The sequence below is a fragment of the Acyrthosiphon pisum genome, chromosome A1 (assembly GCF_005508785.2).
Source record: "Acyrthosiphon pisum isolate AL4f chromosome A1, pea_aphid_22Mar2018_4r6ur, whole genome shotgun sequence".
NCBI lineage: Eukaryota > Metazoa > Arthropoda > Insecta > Hemiptera > Aphididae > Acyrthosiphon > Acyrthosiphon pisum.
This window is the reverse complement of record NC_042494.1, coordinates 76,133,496-76,156,230: the sequence shown is the minus strand read 5'-3', so window position 1 is coordinate 76,156,230 and position 22,735 is coordinate 76,133,496. Positions and strand designations below refer to the sequence as shown.

The following is a 22,735-nucleotide window of genomic DNA, read 5'->3' as shown; positions in this document are numbered from 1 at the left end:
AGCATAAATACTGTATATTTTAGAATAGTGAGTCGGTGGGAAAAAAAGAAACCTCCACGACTTTGAATACGAGTCACATATTATTTTAAAAAACCAAATTATTATTGATGTCAAACTAGAGATAGCATAGAAAAAATGTATCAAACAACCAGTCTATATTATTATTATTGCGGTGTATCCTCCTTCGATATCTGGTTGGTAGTCTCGAACGCCAGGCTGCAGTTATATATAGTTAGCTGTAGTTTATTTAACTTTGATAATTATAAATTAAACCTAGATTATTTAGAAAAAACATGTATAGCAAACGATTAGTGTCATGTGAGAGTTTCCATTTGAAGGATGCATTTACTGCACATTGAAACCATAACTGAATAGTAAAATTATTTCTACGGTTGTAATTAAACTACATCACTATACGTTAAAAATATAATATTATGGACACAAATATTTCAGTGAAAAAATAGGTAATGGTTAGTATTATTAAATTATTTTTCTTTTTAATTTTAAATTGTATTTTTGTATCATATGTTTATAACTTATTCATTATCTAATAAAAAAATGCATTTATAGGGCGTAAGTTTTTATTTGCTTTAATACCTATAAAAAGTTTTATCGAAAACCCAAGAAAAAGATAATAAGCCATCAATTCGAAAATTTTAAGATTTATGTTTATGGTCTGTTTACAGATATTTGCTACTTGTATTAACTTACGATGCTCAAAGTATGGGACTTTTTTATTCTAACTTATTTATTTTGTTTTCGATTTAACCGAACAAAAAGTAAAATCTATTGCAGTGATCTTGTACCGGGCTTTTAAAAGTACATCCGTTGAAACCGTAAAGCTCTGCCAGTTGGTTTAAGTTAATTCAAATTTCAATTTCAAACCATACATAGTATAAACATTTAGTTTAAACTCATTGAAATAATCTTTTTTTAAACATTTTTCATAATATGGGTTTAGGAAGTTTAGGTATTAATATATTCGTGGAATACAAATATCTGAAACATAAAATATTAAGTTTAAAATCGAAACTAATTTAATATTTAATATCATGGTATGTGCAGTACCTATATCGTGTTTTATTTATTTATAACTTTTTGAGTAATTGAATATTCTGCATTAAATAATTAAATCACCACTATTAAAGGATACAAGTTATTTCAATGGTGATTTAAAAACAAATAAAAGTCATTATTATTCCAACGAATTGTACGGTATTCGAACATAGGAATATGCAATATATTATATTACTGTTAACAGCATTCAACACGATAATATCAACACGTTAATGATTTCTGTTCTGAAATGGCAAAAATATTTACTTCAAACATATCTACCTAATGCGCAGCATCGAATAAAAAATTGTAGTCTGTTTCGGTGTGTACATACTATTTTAATATGATATAGGTACCTAAATTATATATTATGGCTTTTTTTTCCGACTTGTAAACATTGCTATGCGCTGTCGTACGATGACCAATTAAATATATTATATAAACACATTTGCCCGAATTACGCCCGTTTTATAATTATTTATTCATCGGGGTTGAATTAATTTAATTCAAACCGTTCCGTTTGATTTTATTATGTTTAAGTTCGGATCGATTTTCGTTCCATTCGGAATGTCCGCGAACATTGTTTCTATTCCATAAAACCCATCCCCATTTAGAACGACGCATTCAATTATCACCCAAAGAGAGACGGTTTCTGTTAAGCTTCAAGAAGATTCTTATTCTCCGGGCACCGTTATCTCCTTAGCTTTAGACGCGAATATAAACTAACGTGGTAGCCATTTTATGACCCGAGGCTTCGAATGGTATTTCGTGCGGGTGCGAGCAATTTGCTACACAATCCAAAAGTGCTTTTGTTGTATATCATCGTAATGGTTGATAACCACTCTGGGAAAAAATCGTATTAGATTATTCACCGTTTGAAACATTAGAAACGTTTCACGACGCCATAACTGTTTTACATTTAAAACAAAACTACATAATATTCAGTTCGGAAGAAGAGTTAGCGAGTTTCTATCGCTATCATAGGCTTATCGTCCGACGGCATATTAACCTACGTGAGTGGGACATAGATCCCCCCCCCCCGCATAAGACCTATTTTTCGATGCTTATAATTGATTATAATCAAATGTTAAAAAATCAGCTGCATTCCCCCACCCTTGACAAAATCATTCGACCACCACTGTATTCTTTAAACTTAACCTACACAAGACAACAACCAACAGTATATTATGATATTAGAATACATTTAGAAGATTTATAGTTTTGTTTGAAGCAAAATTTCAAAGGAAAATTTATTTTTATTTAACCATTTCTATTTAACATATTTTACTTATATACCCATATAGGCAAGTACTTACCAATATTACATGGTATAATATGTAATACCATACTAAACCTTTTTTATCTCATCGAATAATTTATTATAAATAAACGATTTTGTATAATATCGAAACTTATAACCAGTATAAATAACAAATAACTATTTAACAGACAAAAAAATAATTAATTATTTAATCCTTTTATACGTGGACAATATTATAATAATATAATATTATTAAAAATTGAATTAACTATTTCTTTAATACATTTTAATTTTTGAGGAAATATTTCACATAATTGTGAACGTGGTACAAATAATTATTGTGCACAGAGTCATATAATAATATATTATAATATTATTTAAAAAATAGTAATCCATGGACGAACATTTTCGGAGCACTAAATATTATTAAATTTTAAAACAAACAATTTTGTACAGAAATTATCGTGTGTAAAAAAATAACGTTTATATACGATTCATTTAGCTCCAATGTAATGGGAGTATTTAAAATGAAATACAATCTTATCAAAATGTTTTTGAAAATATTTCGAAGCAATATTATAATAAATTCAACTCCTTTATGGCGAGTTTATACGTCCCATTCACTAGTCATCCTTAAATTCGACCTTCCTTCATATCATACGAGTATGATAATGTAATACGTTTGAGTGTTTGATGGCTCATAACATTTTCATAAAAACTTAACTTTTTAATTACCTACCTAATATATTATTCACAGTATTTAAAAAACTATAATCATCATACCAGACTATTATTACTATTCAAATCACTTATTGATGTATTTTATCATTACAGGAAGCCAGTTCTACTTTAACGTGCCGGCCAGGCGATGAGCCAGGTGTATTGGACTTGACCCTTCGGACTAGTAGACAAGATGGAATACGTGTGGCCCACCTGTTGACCGGCACACTGTCCGGTGTCGCAACCAGGTTCTATGGGTCACGACCAGATATCCGACTTGGCACACATCCAAGTGACCCGTCATTGTATAGGTAAGTCGCATTGTACTCAACAAAAGTTCATGAAGCAAGTTTACGATATTTGACCGATAACACTTAACACGTCATAATATGTACTATATTGTATCACACATATTATACATATTCATCAACGTGTACACCGAAATGTTGTTTCAAACGCTTACACTAAAAATAAAACGCTTAAAAATTCCCAAGATATTAAAATATGATATAATAATATATTATATCAGATGTTTTTGAAACACATATTGTTATTCCATATAATAATTACTAAACCATAATTAAATACAAATTAATAATTATGCAGCAGGATCGGGCTAAAAATAATCCATTATTATTTCCATTTAACTTCATACATGAAATTACAATAGTTTTTTTTTTACTCGCAAAGGCCATCCCCGAGGGTTGGTCCACTTTGCCATAAATTACCAACACAAAAAGCATTATCAAACTCGCAGTAGGTGCATTATTATTATTATTATTATTATTATTTTTTGTCGAAAATTGAAATCGGAGATATGAAATTTCGATAAACATAAAAACCAATAAGAGAATTTATCGAATTTTACTGCGAAACCACGTTTGCAAACAAATAATAGGGTTAGAGTTGAAAAAAAAGATAATACAATATTATTATTATGTATGTGACACACATTTTCAAATTACAGTGCACCAAACTTTTGAAGTATTTACCATGTTTTATTCATGTTTGACTCTATGGGATGAATTTCAGTAAGACTTAGATTATTGATTATACAGTTGTATACATATATAATATATTATTATATTATATAGGTGCCTTTATTAGCACACCCAACACTATTTGAATATTGTAACGAAAGCGTAGGTATTGACTGAGTATAGTTGGACGAATTATCTAAAATTGTTTAATATTATACTATTATATTCGTAGGATCACTATGTATAGAGTCACCTTTTGTTTGAGTTGTTAATTTGATTTCATAACGCTTCCATTATGGCATCGAAAATAACTGAAATCCGAGACATCGGTCGTCAACTAGTTGCTATAATAGTTTATTGATATTTTGAATTAAAACTGTCTAAGAACTAGGTACCCATTATGATCTATTCAAGTCCAGTAGTCTTCTTATTTTTTTAATATAGTATAATATACGCATTAAATAATATTGAAATAGCTACATACTCTTTTTTTTATATATTAATACTATTTTACACATTTATATAAGTACATAAATATTAAACAGTGACACAATAATTTAAATCAACACAATTTATTTGATCAAAACAGCTTATCGTGGTAAATACTTACAATCTTAGATGGTTACTGGTTTGTTGGTTAATACTTAATTTTTGTAATAAACGCCAAAACCATATTACAAACCATATTATTAGTTTTACGCATAACACAACTATTGGTTATAATTATTATTACAAATTACAATACATATTTTCATCTACATTGAATAATATCATTTATACGAAGTACCTATACGTGGATAATGGATAATATGCTAAATAGTCATTTTTTTCTCTAGATTTGACAAAAAAAAAAAATCATAAATGCGTTTTGAAAATATAATAATATTATCGTTGACAATATAAATGTATACCGATATTATTTTGAGTAAAAATTATTTCAACTGTCGTAGGACATAGTCAGACCTTTTTTATCTCAAAATACCAACAATTTTGTGTTAGGAAAGCATGTTTTTTATAATAATATATATACAGACATAGCCTATACAAACCTCGTAAATCATTTTAAATATGTAATTCCTAGAATATTCATATATTTTCAACACGTGATGATGATAAGAAAATGAATAACGAGACAACATTTAGAATAATAACGGTGACTTTATAGTAATAGTGGAATAAAATATGTGATATACACGTAACATATTATATCCTATATTATATTATTATAATATTAAAACATTATTTTCTGTACCATGTTTTAGACAAAGCTAAAATCCAAAATCATTCAATGATTAATTTATCCAAATATTGTATTACCTGTATGAGTTACAATGTAATTCGCGTACTCAGTTAAAAGAAGTAAATGTTTTCTGAATTTATTCTCGACGATTAAAAAAAAAAAAAATGTGATTTGAAATAATCGGCAATAGGTACCTATGCGTAATTTATCGATTCAACTCAAACTAATTCACTACTCTTCCGTTAAATGAACGTATAAGCATTATTTAAATTTAAACATAACGTAATATGATTAAATTTGTGTAGTCTTTTAATTATTCAGTTATGCGGACTATATGTGGTGATATGATAATATTTTCAATGTAATCATAGACATCGACTCCGATTTATTATCTCCAATCACCGAATGAAAATTTAAATAAAAATCGCGTAATAATAATAAGCAAACGAAAATCCATAAATTAATCAAAATGATAATCAAACAGCTTTTTATTTTCATAATATCAAACGTAACGTTATTCGGTATATCGTATCACACAAACTACGAACATGGTATTATATAATTTGCTCATCATGTTCATATATTAGTACCTATATTATATTACAACAATCTGAATACTGATCCCCCCGGTTCGTATACATTTGATATGAAATCGAGTTCCATAATAATATCAAACGACAACGTATACAAATTGTTTACAATATTATAATATGCTCGTCAACACACGACGCGTGTGGGTTTGTGCTTATTATTTGTTTTATTTTTCGGTTGACGTGTGTACGAATGCCGTAACGAACGAGATAAATAACAACGAATTTCCCAAGAATCGTCCGAAGCCACAACCTAGGTGGGTATCATCCGATAAAAAATACAAAAAAAAAACTACGAATGAAGTTTGGAAATACATTTATATATGGGAGCACGTCCAAAACTTTTGGAGGGGCCACAATAAACTTCACGAGATTCATTATTCTATAGGCCCATTAGACGGCCCCTCCCGCTAACGTGTCGGTATTATAAATGCATTTTCAGATTCATCAACGTCACAAAAACAGCGAACTTACTGAAACCTCCCGTTTTCCCGATTTTGGACCACCAACCTACCCCAAAAAAAAACTAGGTCATCGTCATAAATTGTTAAACATCATTGGTCCACTGGTCAGCAGATAATATTTTACGATCTTTTTGTGCATAATAATGTTATAATAATAATCCAATATAGACAAAAACTTTTTTTTTGCTCGCGACGTGCTCAAGATAAAGACGATTATTATGAATAAAATACTCATTGTGACGAAATCGTATTATTATCTTTAAAAAATATATATTCACAAACTTGGTACTTTTTTTTCTATTATTTTAAATTACATAAATAAATATGATAAATGCATATCATTGTTCTACGCTTTATCAAATATTGACGTTAATATCAAGTTTCCGATTCATTGTAATATCTGTAATACTGTCGTTCTGATACAATATATTAAACAGAAGTCACGAATACTTTTTTTTTTTTTTATTATTGTTTAAATAACAATATGAACTTTATTATTTGTGAATAATTCAGTTTAATTAACTTTTACTAAACATAAATAAATAATAGAAAATATTTTAAAATTATATTTTACACTATATCGTGTATTCTTATAATTATTTTTGTATTGTAATAACTTTCTAACTAAACGTACAAATTGACTGATTTTGATGTTATTATGGTGTGTTTATAACAAAACATATTCTACAATGATATAATATACCATAGGTCTAAGAAGCGAATATGGGATTAAAACATTTAACGCCATTTCAAAAACATCATAATTTTAGTGGTAAATATTTACCATTGTTTTCTGAGTCACAATACAATTTTACAACAATACGTCGAGTAACGAATTCTTATCCAATTAATTTAATATTTATGTAACTTGCTCAAAAGCAATAACTTACTAAACGGAGTAATATGCATACAAATTAAGCCATATTTGCTGCATTCATAATTCAGTTATTCATACTATTTGCGTATCTGATTGGATTGGAAGCCACGACGTGTCTAACAGACGTAAAATAAACGTTTTTAGTTTTTTATAATATGTTTTATTTTTGAATTTGCTTTGTTAGAGACTGATTATATAGTAATGATAAATTTTAATTTATTAATACATTTAACTGTCGCATACCCTTCTGCAGGAATATGACTGGCACAACTTAACATTTTCAGTTTTGAGAAAAAGTGATTTGAAGTTTAAATCTATGATATTTGAAAGTGTTTTTTATCTATGCGTTTGAAACTAAAAACTTAAATACTTGCAAAGATACTTTATAATATGACTTTTTCAAATATTATGAAATACTCTCTCTCTCCCTCTCTTACACTTGTGGCTTTTTACAATTTTTTAAAAAGTGCAAGACTGCAATATTTTGAGACGTGACTGTATTGTATACTGAAATTGATAGCCATATACTAAAATATTACACTATTGGATTTCATATTGTGGCTGCGATATAACAAATTATAAAATACAATACCACCACGACTCTAAATATTGCCGTTTTGCGCTCAACATATCACATGATAATTATATTTTGTTTACTGCAAGAACACCACAAATCGAAATAAGGCTGTCTTCAATTTTGACTTCAGTGATTAATTGGATAAATTAAAATAAGTATACTGCCATTAAGTAAATATTGCTCTCTTGCTTTGAAAATTAGCTAAAAATGTAATAGTTCAATACTTATACGTATTTTTAGTGGCTAAATGAAAAATTATAATATGAAATGTGGGGTTCTTGCATTTATTTTTTCAATATTTGAAAGTAGTCTTAACACAAAATTGATGAATTTTAATAATAATAATTTTAATTTTAACATAATAATAAATACTTAATATATATTATCACACCTACACTGTATATCTAAAAAAGAAAACTGCAAGATAATAATATTATGTCATTAAAAACCAGAGTGACAGAGTTACTTTTTTTTTCATAAAATTTGATTTTGATGAACATCAAGCAGAGCTGATTAGAGGGGATTCATTGATTACAAGTTTGGCCTGTGGCCAAATATACGATGTATATAATACTACAAATTGTTGTACAGAGCACGAATTGGTGTGTTAATCACAATCTACCAGCCTATCAACAATACATTCTACTATTCTAGTTTGTTAATAACGAAATTAACTTTAAGTTATAAAAACCCCTAAACACCAAAATTCAATCCATTGTTTGACAATTTGCAAACTTTGAAACTTAAATATTATTTATTCAATAAAATAAAATTATAAAAATGTGCCCCAGTTGATGTTATGGAAAATGAGAATATTTAGACAGAATGCAAATTGAGGTAATCGTTCCGACGTATTGTTGGAATAAAAGTTGTCTGTTTGAGTTAAAAATAAGCATTTTTTTCACGATCACAAATTTATTATAATATGACATTTCTGTCAGAGTATGTGCGAGATTCTTCCGTACAGCTTCCGCAAAAATAAAATATCACCAACGCATCGTAAAGGTCTCGTTCCTAGAAAAATCAAATGTAGGTTACTAGTACTAACGATAATTTACGAATAATGCAACGACAAGGCTGTCATTGTCGAATATATGAGAAATTGCCTATAACATTTTCCTTAGAATCCAATAGTGTGGAAGGTGCTTAATACCACTAACCTATTCACATCGTTCTACGGTGAGTAGGTATTGACTCAAAAGTCAATAAAAACAGTATAATAATATGACCTATATATATAATAATATATATATATCAGTGATTGATTAAGGATGCTGGCCATAAATTTATATTTAATAGTACATTTATTCAAATTCTGATTTTTAGAATTTTTAGAATTTTATGGTACCTCAAAAAAACATATTTTCAAATTTATGATAATTTTGTACTTCCTACTTAAATAGTTTCCTGTGGTGATACAAATTTCTATTTTTCAGATGAACCCCTCCGCCTTTTTACTAAAAATTATTTAGTGGATGATTTTATTGAAAATATGGATGTATCTAAATTTAAATGTGTAGTTTCTGAGTTATTACAATTGTATACTAAGGACAGTAATAACCCTTAAAACGGTGTTAAAAAAATATAAATAAAATTTAATATTAGATTAGTATTTAATATTTATTATACTTGGATAATTTTTACAAATTATTTATATTGATAGATCAGTAGAAATTACCAATATTTTGAAATTAACTAAGCCCCCATGACTACTCAACACATTGTCATAGACATATTATTATCCTTAGTAGGTACACAAAGTAATAGAACTCAAAAATAACTAATTTGATTTTGAACTAGATACATCATCAAAATTCCTCCCCAAAAAAAAAATATCTGCTGAATAAATAAAAGTAAAATGGGGGTTCCCATTTAAAAAAACAGAAGTTTGTGTTGTCACAAGATCATCCTTAATATAGTGGTACAAAAAACTCAAGTATTCGAAAATAGTATGGTCTTCAAGTGTAGTTAAAAATTCTAGAAATTAGACTTTAAATATAATATGCGTGATATAACCATACAAATAGGGTTAGCATGCTTAAAATATCACTTTGTACACTATTATACAATTTAAATATTATTATATTGATTATATAATAAATGAAATTAATTCAACTTATTATTGTAGGTATATACTACCAATAGGTATTAAAATATACTGCTATAGTAGAAATATAAATAAAATAAAAAAATATAAATAAATCATACAAATATATACCTACTTGATAATATACAGGCTGACAGCCCGCCTTAACGTCTTCGCGCACAATCGTTTTTCAGAATATAATTTATCATTGAATTCACATTTTACACATACATTACAGTGACTTATTCAAAAACAAGGTAGTTCATCTATTCTACAACAGATCGGCTACCTAATTATTCCTCTTTTTTTTTAGCCGCAAGTAAATACTATAATAGCTTAACAACTATATTATTATAAACAGCAAAATTACAATTAGCAGCAAGTTTGAGTTATTTATATAGCAACAAATTAATTATTTTAATAATAATAAAAAATCTATTATAGGTACAGCATTTTAAATGATGAATTTTTTCTTAGACGCTGTACAGAAAATTAAACAGCGCATTAACCATATAACCCGTAATGTTGCAAGTTATTTAATATTATAAAGCGGATTTAATTAAAATAATAAAGTAGTATTGTCGTTTTTAAAAAAAAAATTATCAACACATATTGCTAAAAAGGTTAACTCGTCGCAACTAAATTATATTATCATGTCGTATCACATTAGGTATAATGTATTATAATATTAATATTTTAAAAAGAACTTATACTATTGTTTAAAAGGCGTGAAGGGTTCATTTTTTAACAATAGTTGTGTTTTCGTTTTGCAAGAGTCCCATGACGTCTGACGCACATTCAGCTGGAGAATATTTTATTTTATTTATAACCCTATAGCGGTTTTAACCCTGCAAGTTGATTAGTTGACGGCGTTAAACCAGCCATTTCAAAATCAGAGGTTGTGCAGTGTGTTCTTATGGGAATATTGTCAAAATAAATCTTTTTAATGTTGGATTCACCGACGGTGATTGTAGGTAAAAAAAAACTTATGTATTCCATGTGAACGACCAAAATTTACAATTCCATACGTACGAGCTTGTGAGTTCACGTAGTATTACATTGTTTTTATGAAAAATATATTTAGATTCTAACTAGAAAATCGATCGGATTTGTATTCAATATGTTATTGTTATAATAATAATTATTAGATATGTTTTGTGTGTAAACCGAAGTACATAAAGCTTCTCCGAACCAGTTTCAATATTTTACAATCAATGTTTTACAATTTATTCGCATTCTAATATTTTCACTACAACATAAAATTAACTGAAAAAAGTATTTGCAACCGACATTTTAAAACTCCTCCAAAAATGTTTCAATAGTACTTACTATATCTATTGAGATTCGAGTGGGCATTGGTTTTTTTTAAAATTATAAATCGATTATTTCAATTAATATTTTTGATCTTCGAAAAAGTTTAAAAACCAACATTAGGTATTTAATTAAAAAATAACATTTTAGAATGCATTTAGAAAACAAAAAAACAAAAAACCATCAAGTCAGAAAACGACGGTGCAAATTTGCTAAAGGAAATGTAATATCATATAACATTATTATTATGAGGAAACAAATATTATATATAAAATGAAAACTTTCTAGACCACGGCACATATAATATGTTATACACTTTTCCAGGTGCAATAAAATACTTGAATCTATTATTATACTTTCAATTAAAATAAATGTATTTTACTTTTAAACCTTAGTGAAATATCATATAATAGATTAAATTAAATGTAAGCTGTAATATTTTATAACAACGCAGGTATATGAATAAAAATAATACTATTCAGAAAATATTATAATATCTAATGTAAGAATTCTATTTAGGTACTATTTATGATTCGTTGTTTTAAATTAGACGTCATAATTCATAAGACATAACAGTGAAATAATAATTGTATAATCGTACCTTTTTAACATATAAATATAAATAAGGGTATTCTTTTCAACCGTTCGTACGAGATAAAAATGGAATGTTTAAATTGTATTGTATTGTCTTCACCTGGAAAGTTAATTAATTTATAAACAAAATGTCACTTTGTGATTAAAACAGACCGGCCTCGTCACAACGAAACTATATTCATATTATTATGATATGCAATCAAATTAACACGATTCATTGTAGCATTAGTAATTTGGGTCCAGATTAAACTTAGTAATAGTGTCACAAGTCTGAAACACATGGAATTCAACGAGCTCATCGCCAACAATCTTTTGTTATATACCGTATTGTGGGCCCTGCTGTAAATCCCAAGTTAGTTGACCACATCCGATGGTGGTTTCTCTTGAGTCTGAGTAACTTATACGAAGACAAAAGGGCAGTTTTCACTGTCTTTGAAAAGTAATTAACGTTTAATCTTCGAACAATCTACTCCGTCAGCGCTTCGATTAAACAACACGTCAACACTGTCAATTGCTTGTGCTCACGTATGTGCTGCTTTTCCATGTGGACTTTTCAAAGTATCCCATTAAAATATTCATTAGCATTGGTTCCAAAAATATTTGGTCCGGTGGATTACACTCTCGCGAAAATCACTATACTACTTCGACATTTATAACATTAAATACTAAGATAGACCTATGGAGTATAATACACAGACGGCCAAGAGCGATCGCGAAATAAAATTCCACTCGGGGTAACGTTAAAATTGCCAAATTTGGTATGTCATTATTATATTTCTAAATGATATTATATATTGTAGGTAGTATCTCTATTTTAACACACACGAAAGTATAATGAAGCACACACTTCATTGTTTACCACTTTTTTTTTTCCAGAAATATTTCATAAACTATAATATGATGTATTATGCCATATTATATGCGTGCAATTAAGTTACGCAGTTGACAAAATCTCAGGGGAGGCAATGGTCTCATTAGCGACACTCCCCCCCCCCCCATGCGTGTTATGTGCCATCGTAACAGCAGTACTTACCAATCGGGACCACTTGTTTCCACGGATTGTGAAGGGTTGGTCGGGATCAGAAATATCGTACGTGTATCATAAGACGTGTATACATTGTTATTTGATTGCTAATGATGATTTTTTCCATCACGATGGATGAGCTTTCACACAGATCCGTTAGACGATAGACCATAGGTAATATACATTACGTCGTTAGACTACGTACGTGTTTCGGGTCAAGATCTGAATGAAACGAAAGTGAATATAGAGGAATTTTATTGTTACACTAATTATTTCACCTCTGCACATACATTTCATAATATTAATTTAATGAGAAAATGCGTGAGAACATATAGTTTGGTTTTCATGTTTGGTTAATCATTAGAAAATTCAAGGTGGAATATTTCTCAAGTTCACATAGATAAACAGTTTATGGGTACGCGTATAATTGTATGCATCTTAATGAGGAATCAATATTCATGGCCATACTTGTTCACCTATAACCACTAGTATAATAAAGTTCCTATAAAATAATATGTGTAGTTTATTATAATAATATTAAAATAACAAAAAAATAAGTAACTTTATTACTTATCAATCAAAAATAAAAATTCTCCCGGGTCAAAGGGTTTCCACACTGGCGAGCCTCCAACCACACGTACTTTCATGTTGTATTATCTTAGTTTACCAAATTTACTTATTGTAGATACATATTATAGATTTTATTAGTATATACTTTTGTTAAGATAATAAAATAATAATAATAATAATAACAATAATTTGTTCAAATTGTATACGCAAATTTGGCAAAAAAATAATTTACGATAGATGATTCAACAGAATATTATAATTTTTAAGGTACACAATAAAGACCACGGTCGACGATGAAGACGTTCAAGACTCTACTCCGTTTTTGTCGCATCGAGCCAACGATCTTAAAATGGGTGTAACGAGCTTCTGCAAGGCTTTTCCGTGGCACTTGGTGTTGGACAAACGACTAGAGTTCGTACAATTAGGCTCTGGGTTTATGAAGCTTTTCGGAAAATGCCTACAACAATTTGGTAAGTTAAATATTAATTATTATATTAATAAAAGGATTACACTCGTATTATTACGTTTTGAATAACTATTACTATATACTGACTATGGTTATATTGTAATCGATAATAGCACATATTTTATATTAAGTTATCCCGCGCACTTCGTTACCCGTAAACAATTACAAATTAAAAAAAATTCTGACTGTTCAACTCCTTTTGGGCGCAACTCAGGCTCCCTGGTAAGAAAATGTGTGACGCCATATCAAGTAAGCAATGTGTGAAAATTTAATTTGATGCAAGCTTGCACCTTATCTGCCCGAATAATAAATACTAATTTCTATTAATTATTATTTCTCTTATAATTTATAACTAATAGTATAATATTAATTATAAACAAAACTGTCCACCGTAAATCTACTAAAATTGCGATTTAAAAATGAGGAGAGGGGTTGGAAGGTGAAAAAAAACTTTCTGACCTATAACTCTAATAAATACCAAATAAACAAAAAAAAAATTTCATCAAAATCGGCCGAATAGTTTCGGAGGAGTGCGACCGCAAACACCGTGACACGAGATTTTTATATATGAGAAGATAATAAAGTGTATATAAAATATTATTCGTTTCTTATAATTATAGCAATAGTATTGTAATGTACATCATCTTAAAGCTTGCAGTGAGTTTAACTGTAGTTTATATATATTTCGTTTCTTTGGTGACTCGATAGTAATAATTAAGGTTTATTTTAGAGTGTAGTTGAGCATGTTACGGAATAAAAATTAAATAATACTTTATGACCTACTCGATTTTAATATAAACATCTGAATTTAACCTTTAAATGTCAAATTGCATTGTAACCCTTACGACGAATAATTAATTACTGCACAGTTTAAGTTTAACTACCATCGTAGTTTATGTGTATTGTTAGGTGTTTTGTTTTTTTTCATAAATAGTTGTATAATTAAACTTTGGTATCAATTATTACAAACAAAAACTTCAAAAGTTTAAACACAGTATCATAATATACAAATAATAAAAGACCCGTTAATTGGACAAGTTTTGCTTTTTCTCAAAGGACAATTTTTCGTGTCCTTTCAATGTGGGTATAGTATACATTGTTGTTTTCTCAACATTGTTCTATACCGAGCAAAGACAAAATTAATACACGCATAAAATATAATAATATGTAACAATATGACTATGCATAGCGTAAAATATGTCACTGATTAAATTTTGGGAGAAGTCTGCGTTATACGCGTAACATGAGAGATCTTTTTGAGAAATAAGATCCAGCTGTAGTGAAGTTTAGAATAATAATTGCATCAGTAATATTCAACAATCGACGCCTTTCTAATTCCAGACAGTATATAATGGCGCTATACTGGTTCGGTGGTTGTATTAAGCAACCGTTGGGGTGATGTAAACACGAATGACTTAAATCGAATTTAATTTTCTACGACCTAATGAATACAACAGCAATAGGGAGGGACTACAAAGCCGAAATCGATTTAGGTAATACTCGCGATGTAATAGCGTATTGCGATCGGCAAAGTCTATTGTCGAATATATTATTATCAGTACAAACCAGCGTTTTCGGGTCATCTACCTATGTGGCTTACAAATCCAACCATTTAGTACTTAGATTAAATTTCTGGTGTGTGTCTGTGTGTGTCTGTGTGTGTATAGACAAGGGTAAGAAATTCCATGAAAAATGACCGGTAGAAAAAATACCCAAGGAGGAAATAACTAAAAAAAAAAAAGGTTAGATTGAAAAAAATAAAATAAATTTCAATATTAGGTTCACTAACAGTATATTATAATATGTAATGCACAACACTATGACTGAGTGCTGTCACAATATGTTTAGGTATTGAGTAAAACATTATTTTCACAGTTCAATATATAATTATAACACAAAATTAAAATACATAAAATGTAATAAAATTATGAATTATGATATTTATTTATTTATATAAATGAATGCAATTTAGCTTTTTAAAAACTGTATGAGGAATATAAGAAATCACCACCTTTGGATCCGCTACCAGCCTTAGTGAAGGTAAACTTAGTTGTCACATATTAATTGAAAACAATTATCATACAAAACAATACCTATATATTACAAAGTATAAAAATAGTATTTATTTTTAAATAATATACATTAATAAATAATAATTAATATCATAATATTATTATATGATTTCGATAACTTATGCTACCTACTTTACTATTAAATCAACTTTCAGCTATATTTTCCGATTTAAAACTTGGCAAGCTCTATTGAATGTTGAAACATTGGATTTCTAATATAAAATATAGTAGTTTCTAATATTTTTAATTTTACTTCGAGTTTAAACATTTGAATAAATATAAGAATTTAAACAAAACTACTTAGGTACTTGTACTACCTGTACAAAGGATATTTTTAGTTTTTTAATTAAAACAATCTAACTACATTTATTTCAGCATATATTTATTACCTATGTAGCTTACAATACCCAAAGTTTAAGGAAATTAAAACATGCTTAAAAATTGATTTTATTAAATAATATGAATTTTACCTAGAATTGAATACATTTTCAAAAATGTTATTTTTTAGTGCTTAGCTTCCACATTATAATATAATAACTGAACGTGATGTTATTTTTCAAGGATATGGTAGTGTAACATGTTACGAGTCATAAACTTTTTATTTCGTTTGACAAATGTGAACAATATCTTCGTATTAAATTACCTTTGTTTTTTAATTTTGTCGTATTATAATAATATTTATTATGGATTTGAAACACCGCGGGGCTTTAAAAATATATTTCACCATAAAAATATTAAATTTTTATTCATATACTATAATAATATTATACTGTAAAATATTCAAAAAAAAAAAAAAAAATGGTACAAAAACCGTTCACGTTTTAGCTTGGGACTTTTTATTTGTTGACGGTGATATAGTTTGACCCGGCAGGTCTCGGTGATCTATTAGAATATATATCTTTGGTGTAGCACTGTAGCGTGATGAAAGTTTATCTGAAATATTATTATAGTCGATTACACATCGATAGCCATAATACCATTATGCCGCCGTTCGACAACAATTGAGTTTGGGAATTCTCGGGAAAAATTGTCCAAGCGTTTTTTACGAGTGGTTCGAACGATCGTTTTAAGAATCCCATGATCTGTGAACGCACATCCGGTCCCTGGAGATGCTTAAAGGTTTTAGTGTCATTCGATTGTGGAATTGGACTTTACTGTAGTACGCAAATGCCGCTTCGATGGGTCCGAAGGTATGAAAAAAATGCTGATATATCTGTATTGTATTATTATTCCATAGGCTATAATATTATCATTAACAAAATATACAATATAATGTCAATATTTTTACCACTGAACTATAGATGGGTACTCTTTTTCGGAGCGTTCAGCAATGTCTTACAATACTATTATAATCAAATAGGTACATCGTCAAGGCGACGACGTTTCAAATGCAACAATTTAAGACCCCGTCGTAATCCGCATACTAGAACAATAAATAAAAAAAAAATAATAATAATGGTGTGTGGTTATTAATGTCGACTCTTACTGTAGTGTTGTAATACTATTATAGCGATTATGGTAAACAAAAAACTAGTCAGTATAAATAATTGGCCAAAACATTAAATTTCTAAATTATTTTCAGCAGCACAAAAATCGATTATAAAGTTCTACACGTCGAGTCAAACAGTATTCCAAAAAAAAATATTTATTTGTGTGTTCTTTATTGTATATTATGGTACCTATTCGTTAAAAGTAAAATCAAATATCATAATTTCCACGAAGTAAAACTCACTGGATACAATCTGGATTGTCATCTAAACGTTAATATATAATAATATATACATAACCAAATGGATTTTAAAAATAACATTATATTCTAATTGTTTTTCAAAATCGCCGTTCACAATATTCTCATCCATCACTTGACACAGCCATTTTTTTATGGATATAATATGTTCAGAACTGATGACTTCAGTAAATCTTTTAATAGATTGTTTTCGTACAATCTAATTTTATGAAATCAAATTTAATTATTTTTGGTTAACTATTTTTTTGTCATAATTGTGATCAGATTTTGATGAGGTTTTATTTTTAATATTTACTAATAATAAAATGGATTATAAAAAAAAAAAAACAATGTAGTAAACTTGATATAATTATTTACTATATCACATAATATAAATATTATAATAATATGCACATTTATTAATAACAAATTTACACAATTTAACTAAAAAAAAATTTATTTTATAGTATATATTATTATTATGAGGTAATGTGATAATGAATATCATACACATTAAAATAGGATCTCAGACATATTTCATTTTGTGGCCGTACATTTGTTTTGGATTCATAAAGAAAAATATTACTTCCGATCTTTCCCTATATTATATTCCTTGTTATTTATTATTTCTTATTATTCTTCTTATTATTATTTTGACATAGGATTGGTTTACGTCACTTTTTAGTTTTTTTCCACGAACTAAGTAACAAGTTATAGTTAAATAAACAAAATACCTTTAATAAGTCACAAGCTGAATCGTTCGTTATATTTTATACACAATAGTTTATGAAAATTTCAATCGATCACATACCTATAGTATTTTATAATTCAAGAATTTAATTACCTACATAGTTATACCCCCTACTCGTTTAGTTGGCATACAAGATTTTATCAAGTTAACTGAAACTTAAAGAATAAAAAGAAATTACAATTAACATGTTTTTTTTTAATTTATATATTATATTATAATATACCTAACAATGTTGAATTGATTGTTTAGAATTTTAGTTTCTAAGCGGACTGATTATTTTATTTTGAACTTGAAAATATCAATATAAAACATACAATTTTACTCTCGGGAATATTTTAATGGTACCTACCTTTGTATATTATATTATCCATTTAGTAATCAGAAACGCAATTGTAAACCATAAAAAAATGATACCTCCGTGAACTTTGTTTGTCAAACAAGATTAATTATTTAAAATGATAGAATATTAAATTATTTTCCATCGGCGTATGCCTGAAATCGAATTCCATATTGCTATTTCATCGGGTTTTTGTGATGAATTTTCGTGCGGAGTAAATGAATCAGCCACCAGACCATAAATAAATTAAGTGATGGTTGATGCACTATCTATTCTTTCGTTTCAATTATTTGTTTCATCTTTCGGTATGATGGGTAGTTGTGCATGACAAGGCAATAAGTATGCTTTCAGTGTTGTCGTGCCAACGGTAGTTTTAACCTAATTTAATATATTGTAACACAATTTTTATACAATATGATAATAGTCTAATAGTTTCGTTGATATTATAATATTACAAATAAAATGTATTAAATAATAATATAATATAGTACAACATTTATAATATTATAACAAAATGCGTTTCATCTAAAGTTTAAAATTGTCCATGTCAAAACTGTGCAATTATACCATATTTTCCTACAGTGTATTATGGAATAGAGGTTTTATCGAATGTACCTAAGAGTTATTTACTGTTACCTAACCTAAAATAGTTGTTTACAGAACAACGCGATGGGTTAATTTTTTTTTTAAATTGATATATATATATTTCCTATATATTGGCAGGTGTACTAATAATTTTAAAAGGTTATAATAGTATGCACTATTTCATCATTTTGTCTGGTATATTGCAAAAGAATAATAAATAAAAATGCTCAAATACGATCGATCTAATATCATAGGAATTTATTGCAAAACTACATAGTTAGATATTAATACAACTATTATTCGGTTTTATTATGGCACCGTAAAACTTATTTCTGTATAGTTACAAAAGTGCATATTATTGATTGTGTATTAGATTGTGTCTGTATTTGGGTGAATAAAAATAACATAAATCACGGGAAAAATCGTTTGATATCCAACTGTAAATGTATTAAAAATGTAACGTAAATTTATTTATGAAAACCATTAAAAAACTTACAGCAATGATTAAATATGTACTATTTCATTAAACATGTAAACCTAATACATTATATTTTGAGTTAGGTATAAAATATATTATAATATGTTGTTATATAGTTTTTTTTTCACTCTTTTTTTTTTATTGAACAAAATATTGTCGATTAAGAGGATGCAACCTAGTATCCGCCTTACACTCGTACGACATATTACATTTTCGTTCACTATAGTTACAATAGTGTATAGGTACCCGTATCTTGCTTGAAAATTACAATATCGAAAAAATCGTTGACGCTTAAGCACAGATAATGTTCTTACCTAATAGTTTAATTGGTCAAATATCCACACTAATGACAAAACTAACAGCACACTGTTAAAACTGGTTAACAAATATTTGATATATTGTAAGGTTTGTAAGACGGCGACAATAAACGCAAGGATAGCGTCCCCTTAAGAAATTTTATAACATTAAAATATTAAAAAAAATCAATATGAATATAAAATGAATTATTGTATAATCAATGAAGTGTCGGGTACTAATTCGATAATATTGTTATTACTATAATATATTTTCGACTATATACTTTAAATTAGAATATATTATATTTTAGCGCATCGTATTATGAATGGTAACATCGATTTGTTAATACTATCTCTGTTACATAGGTATTTGTTTACTAAGTAACTATTCCAACGTGTATACGCACACTTCATAATATCTGAATATAATAGAGAAGATATATTATTTTATAATATTATGTAGAAATGAAAAACATATAGTTTCAAACTAACTTTGAACCTTATTCATCTAACCCTCATACTTCATTCAGGCTTAGGTCTCATAATATGCTACATGTAGTTACATGTATCGTGTTCAAAAGGATAATCTCTTATTTTCAAGCTCATGCTGTATTGGGATTTGGACAAAAACTTACATTGAATGCGACTATGGGATGCATATCATTTTAAGTATGTGATCCAGCGTATAATTTGAGCACGTGGGGAAGAAACCATCCGGTAATAGAACCCTAAATTTATTATACACTACGTTAAATATTATAAAAGTTAAATTCACTTATTCGCTTTTAAATCCAATAATAATAACTATGTCATTTTGAGATCTTATAATTTTTATATTTGTTTAACTTTTAGATTGAATAAATCTGTACTTGAGAGGTATAAGGGACCAAGTCCAATATTGTAACTTTTCAGGAGAATCAAAAAACCATTTTTCAACTATTTTTATTTTACTTTAATGGCTGGTGTAAATTCAATTTAATGATTATACCAACGAAGTTTGTCTTAAATTATAGGCTATAATATTCTCAATAAGATAAATATTTTTTTCTTTTAATTATTAATTACCTATAATTGTTTATTTTACGATTTAAATGAAATCAATGGATCCATTTTTCATATCTATGTTAGTTTTGATTATTTAAAAAACTATATTATAATATTAACTGTTGTAAATTGTAATGTAGGTTAAAATTATAATATAATATTAAATAATTTACAATTTTTAGAAATTAAGGTAATAGTAAAGTTACATTGTATTTCAGTTAATTATAAAATTGTTATAATTTTATCGATTGGGCCCAAGTCTTTACAAGAATTTCGCAAAATGATCCAAGTCCATGATTTGGACTTGGAGCATAATTTATAAATCAAAATTGATGTTTGAACTTAGTTATTTTTGTTATTTACCAATATATCGGTAAATACACGTCTTTGGGTTAAAATGAAGATAGGTAAAATGACGCGCGTCAAATTTTCACATAAGAAAAAAACATAACCTCAATTTTGATAAAAATGGACTTGGTTCCTTCTGCCTCTCAGTTACAGAAATAAGAACTTGATTATTTTTTAAATAAAATTGTGAATAATACTTGTGTGTATTCTCATAATATTTATTGTTTGTACAATTTAACTTCAATTTGATTTAATAATAAATATTCGTAAGATATTAATAAATCATCATTATAATCTGTACGCATAATCGCCTGGAAATACCATAATTATTTAATGAGAAATTACTTATCCTTTAAACCATGCTTCGTGACACATTTATTATTCATTATTATTTATCTTATTATTTGAGATAAACGTAATATAATTATTACACTATTGTTTTGTAATTGAAATATGTAATACACTTTTCTGTCCCTAATTTCAATATTCGATCATTTTAAACACAGATTCCAGTAAAACGGGCAATAGCATCGACTTAATAGAGCACTCGACTTATTCAAATAAAATACGATGTGACTAATATTGTCTTACTATTTAAAAATATAATCTCCTATATCATGAAATATCAATAATAATATTCATTAATTAATTTTATTTTTGAACCATTTACATGTCGTTTATTAGTTCTTTTGGCTGCTTCTTTCAAGTTCCACCGTCGATCTCGATGACTTGATAGTCTACTTCGTCCAATCTAAATATATTTTCATCTTTATGATTTAAATCCCACTGTATTTGATAGAGCCGACGTTGTTGTAATTATTCTCGGGGAAGTGTCATATTAGGCTTAGCAATTTGTCTCATGACTCATATAAGAATTTCTATTGATTTATTTTACCCGCAGGAATTCCATTATTTTTGAGACAAGACGTTGTTTTTTTAATATTGAAGAATATCTGGGCCCACTTCATTGAATATGACATTGTTACCTAGATATTCAGATTGAAAATCAAGTTCTTTAATTTTCAAGTGATAATGCCTTGCATGATATTTTTTAGATAATATTATTAAAATATATTAACAATATATTTATATTATGTAGCAATACGGTTCGATATTATGTTAAAATATATTATTACAAAATACAACAATATTTGTATGTATACCTACACTAAAAATAGTATAGGACTAAAAATTATATTACATGATGAGTACAAACCGTATTCTAAGAAAAACTGCACATTTTCAATACACAAACATTTCAAAAATTAAAGAACAAAATATA

General features: G+C 27.7%; 1 protein-coding gene across 1 annotated transcript in view; it reads left to right on the top strand.

Annotated features, from left to right (window-relative positions):
- Positions 1-22,735, top strand: part of LOC100167238 (head-specific guanylate cyclase) — a 343,251-nt gene that overhangs the window by 174,945 nt on the left and 145,571 nt on the right. The window contains exons 6-7 of the mRNA XM_029487547.1: positions 3,152-3,348; positions 13,618-13,820. Of these exons, the coding sequence (XP_029343407.1) occupies positions 3,152-3,348; positions 13,618-13,820 (400 nt within the window). The remainder of the gene's footprint in view (positions 1-3,151; positions 3,349-13,617; positions 13,821-22,735) is intronic.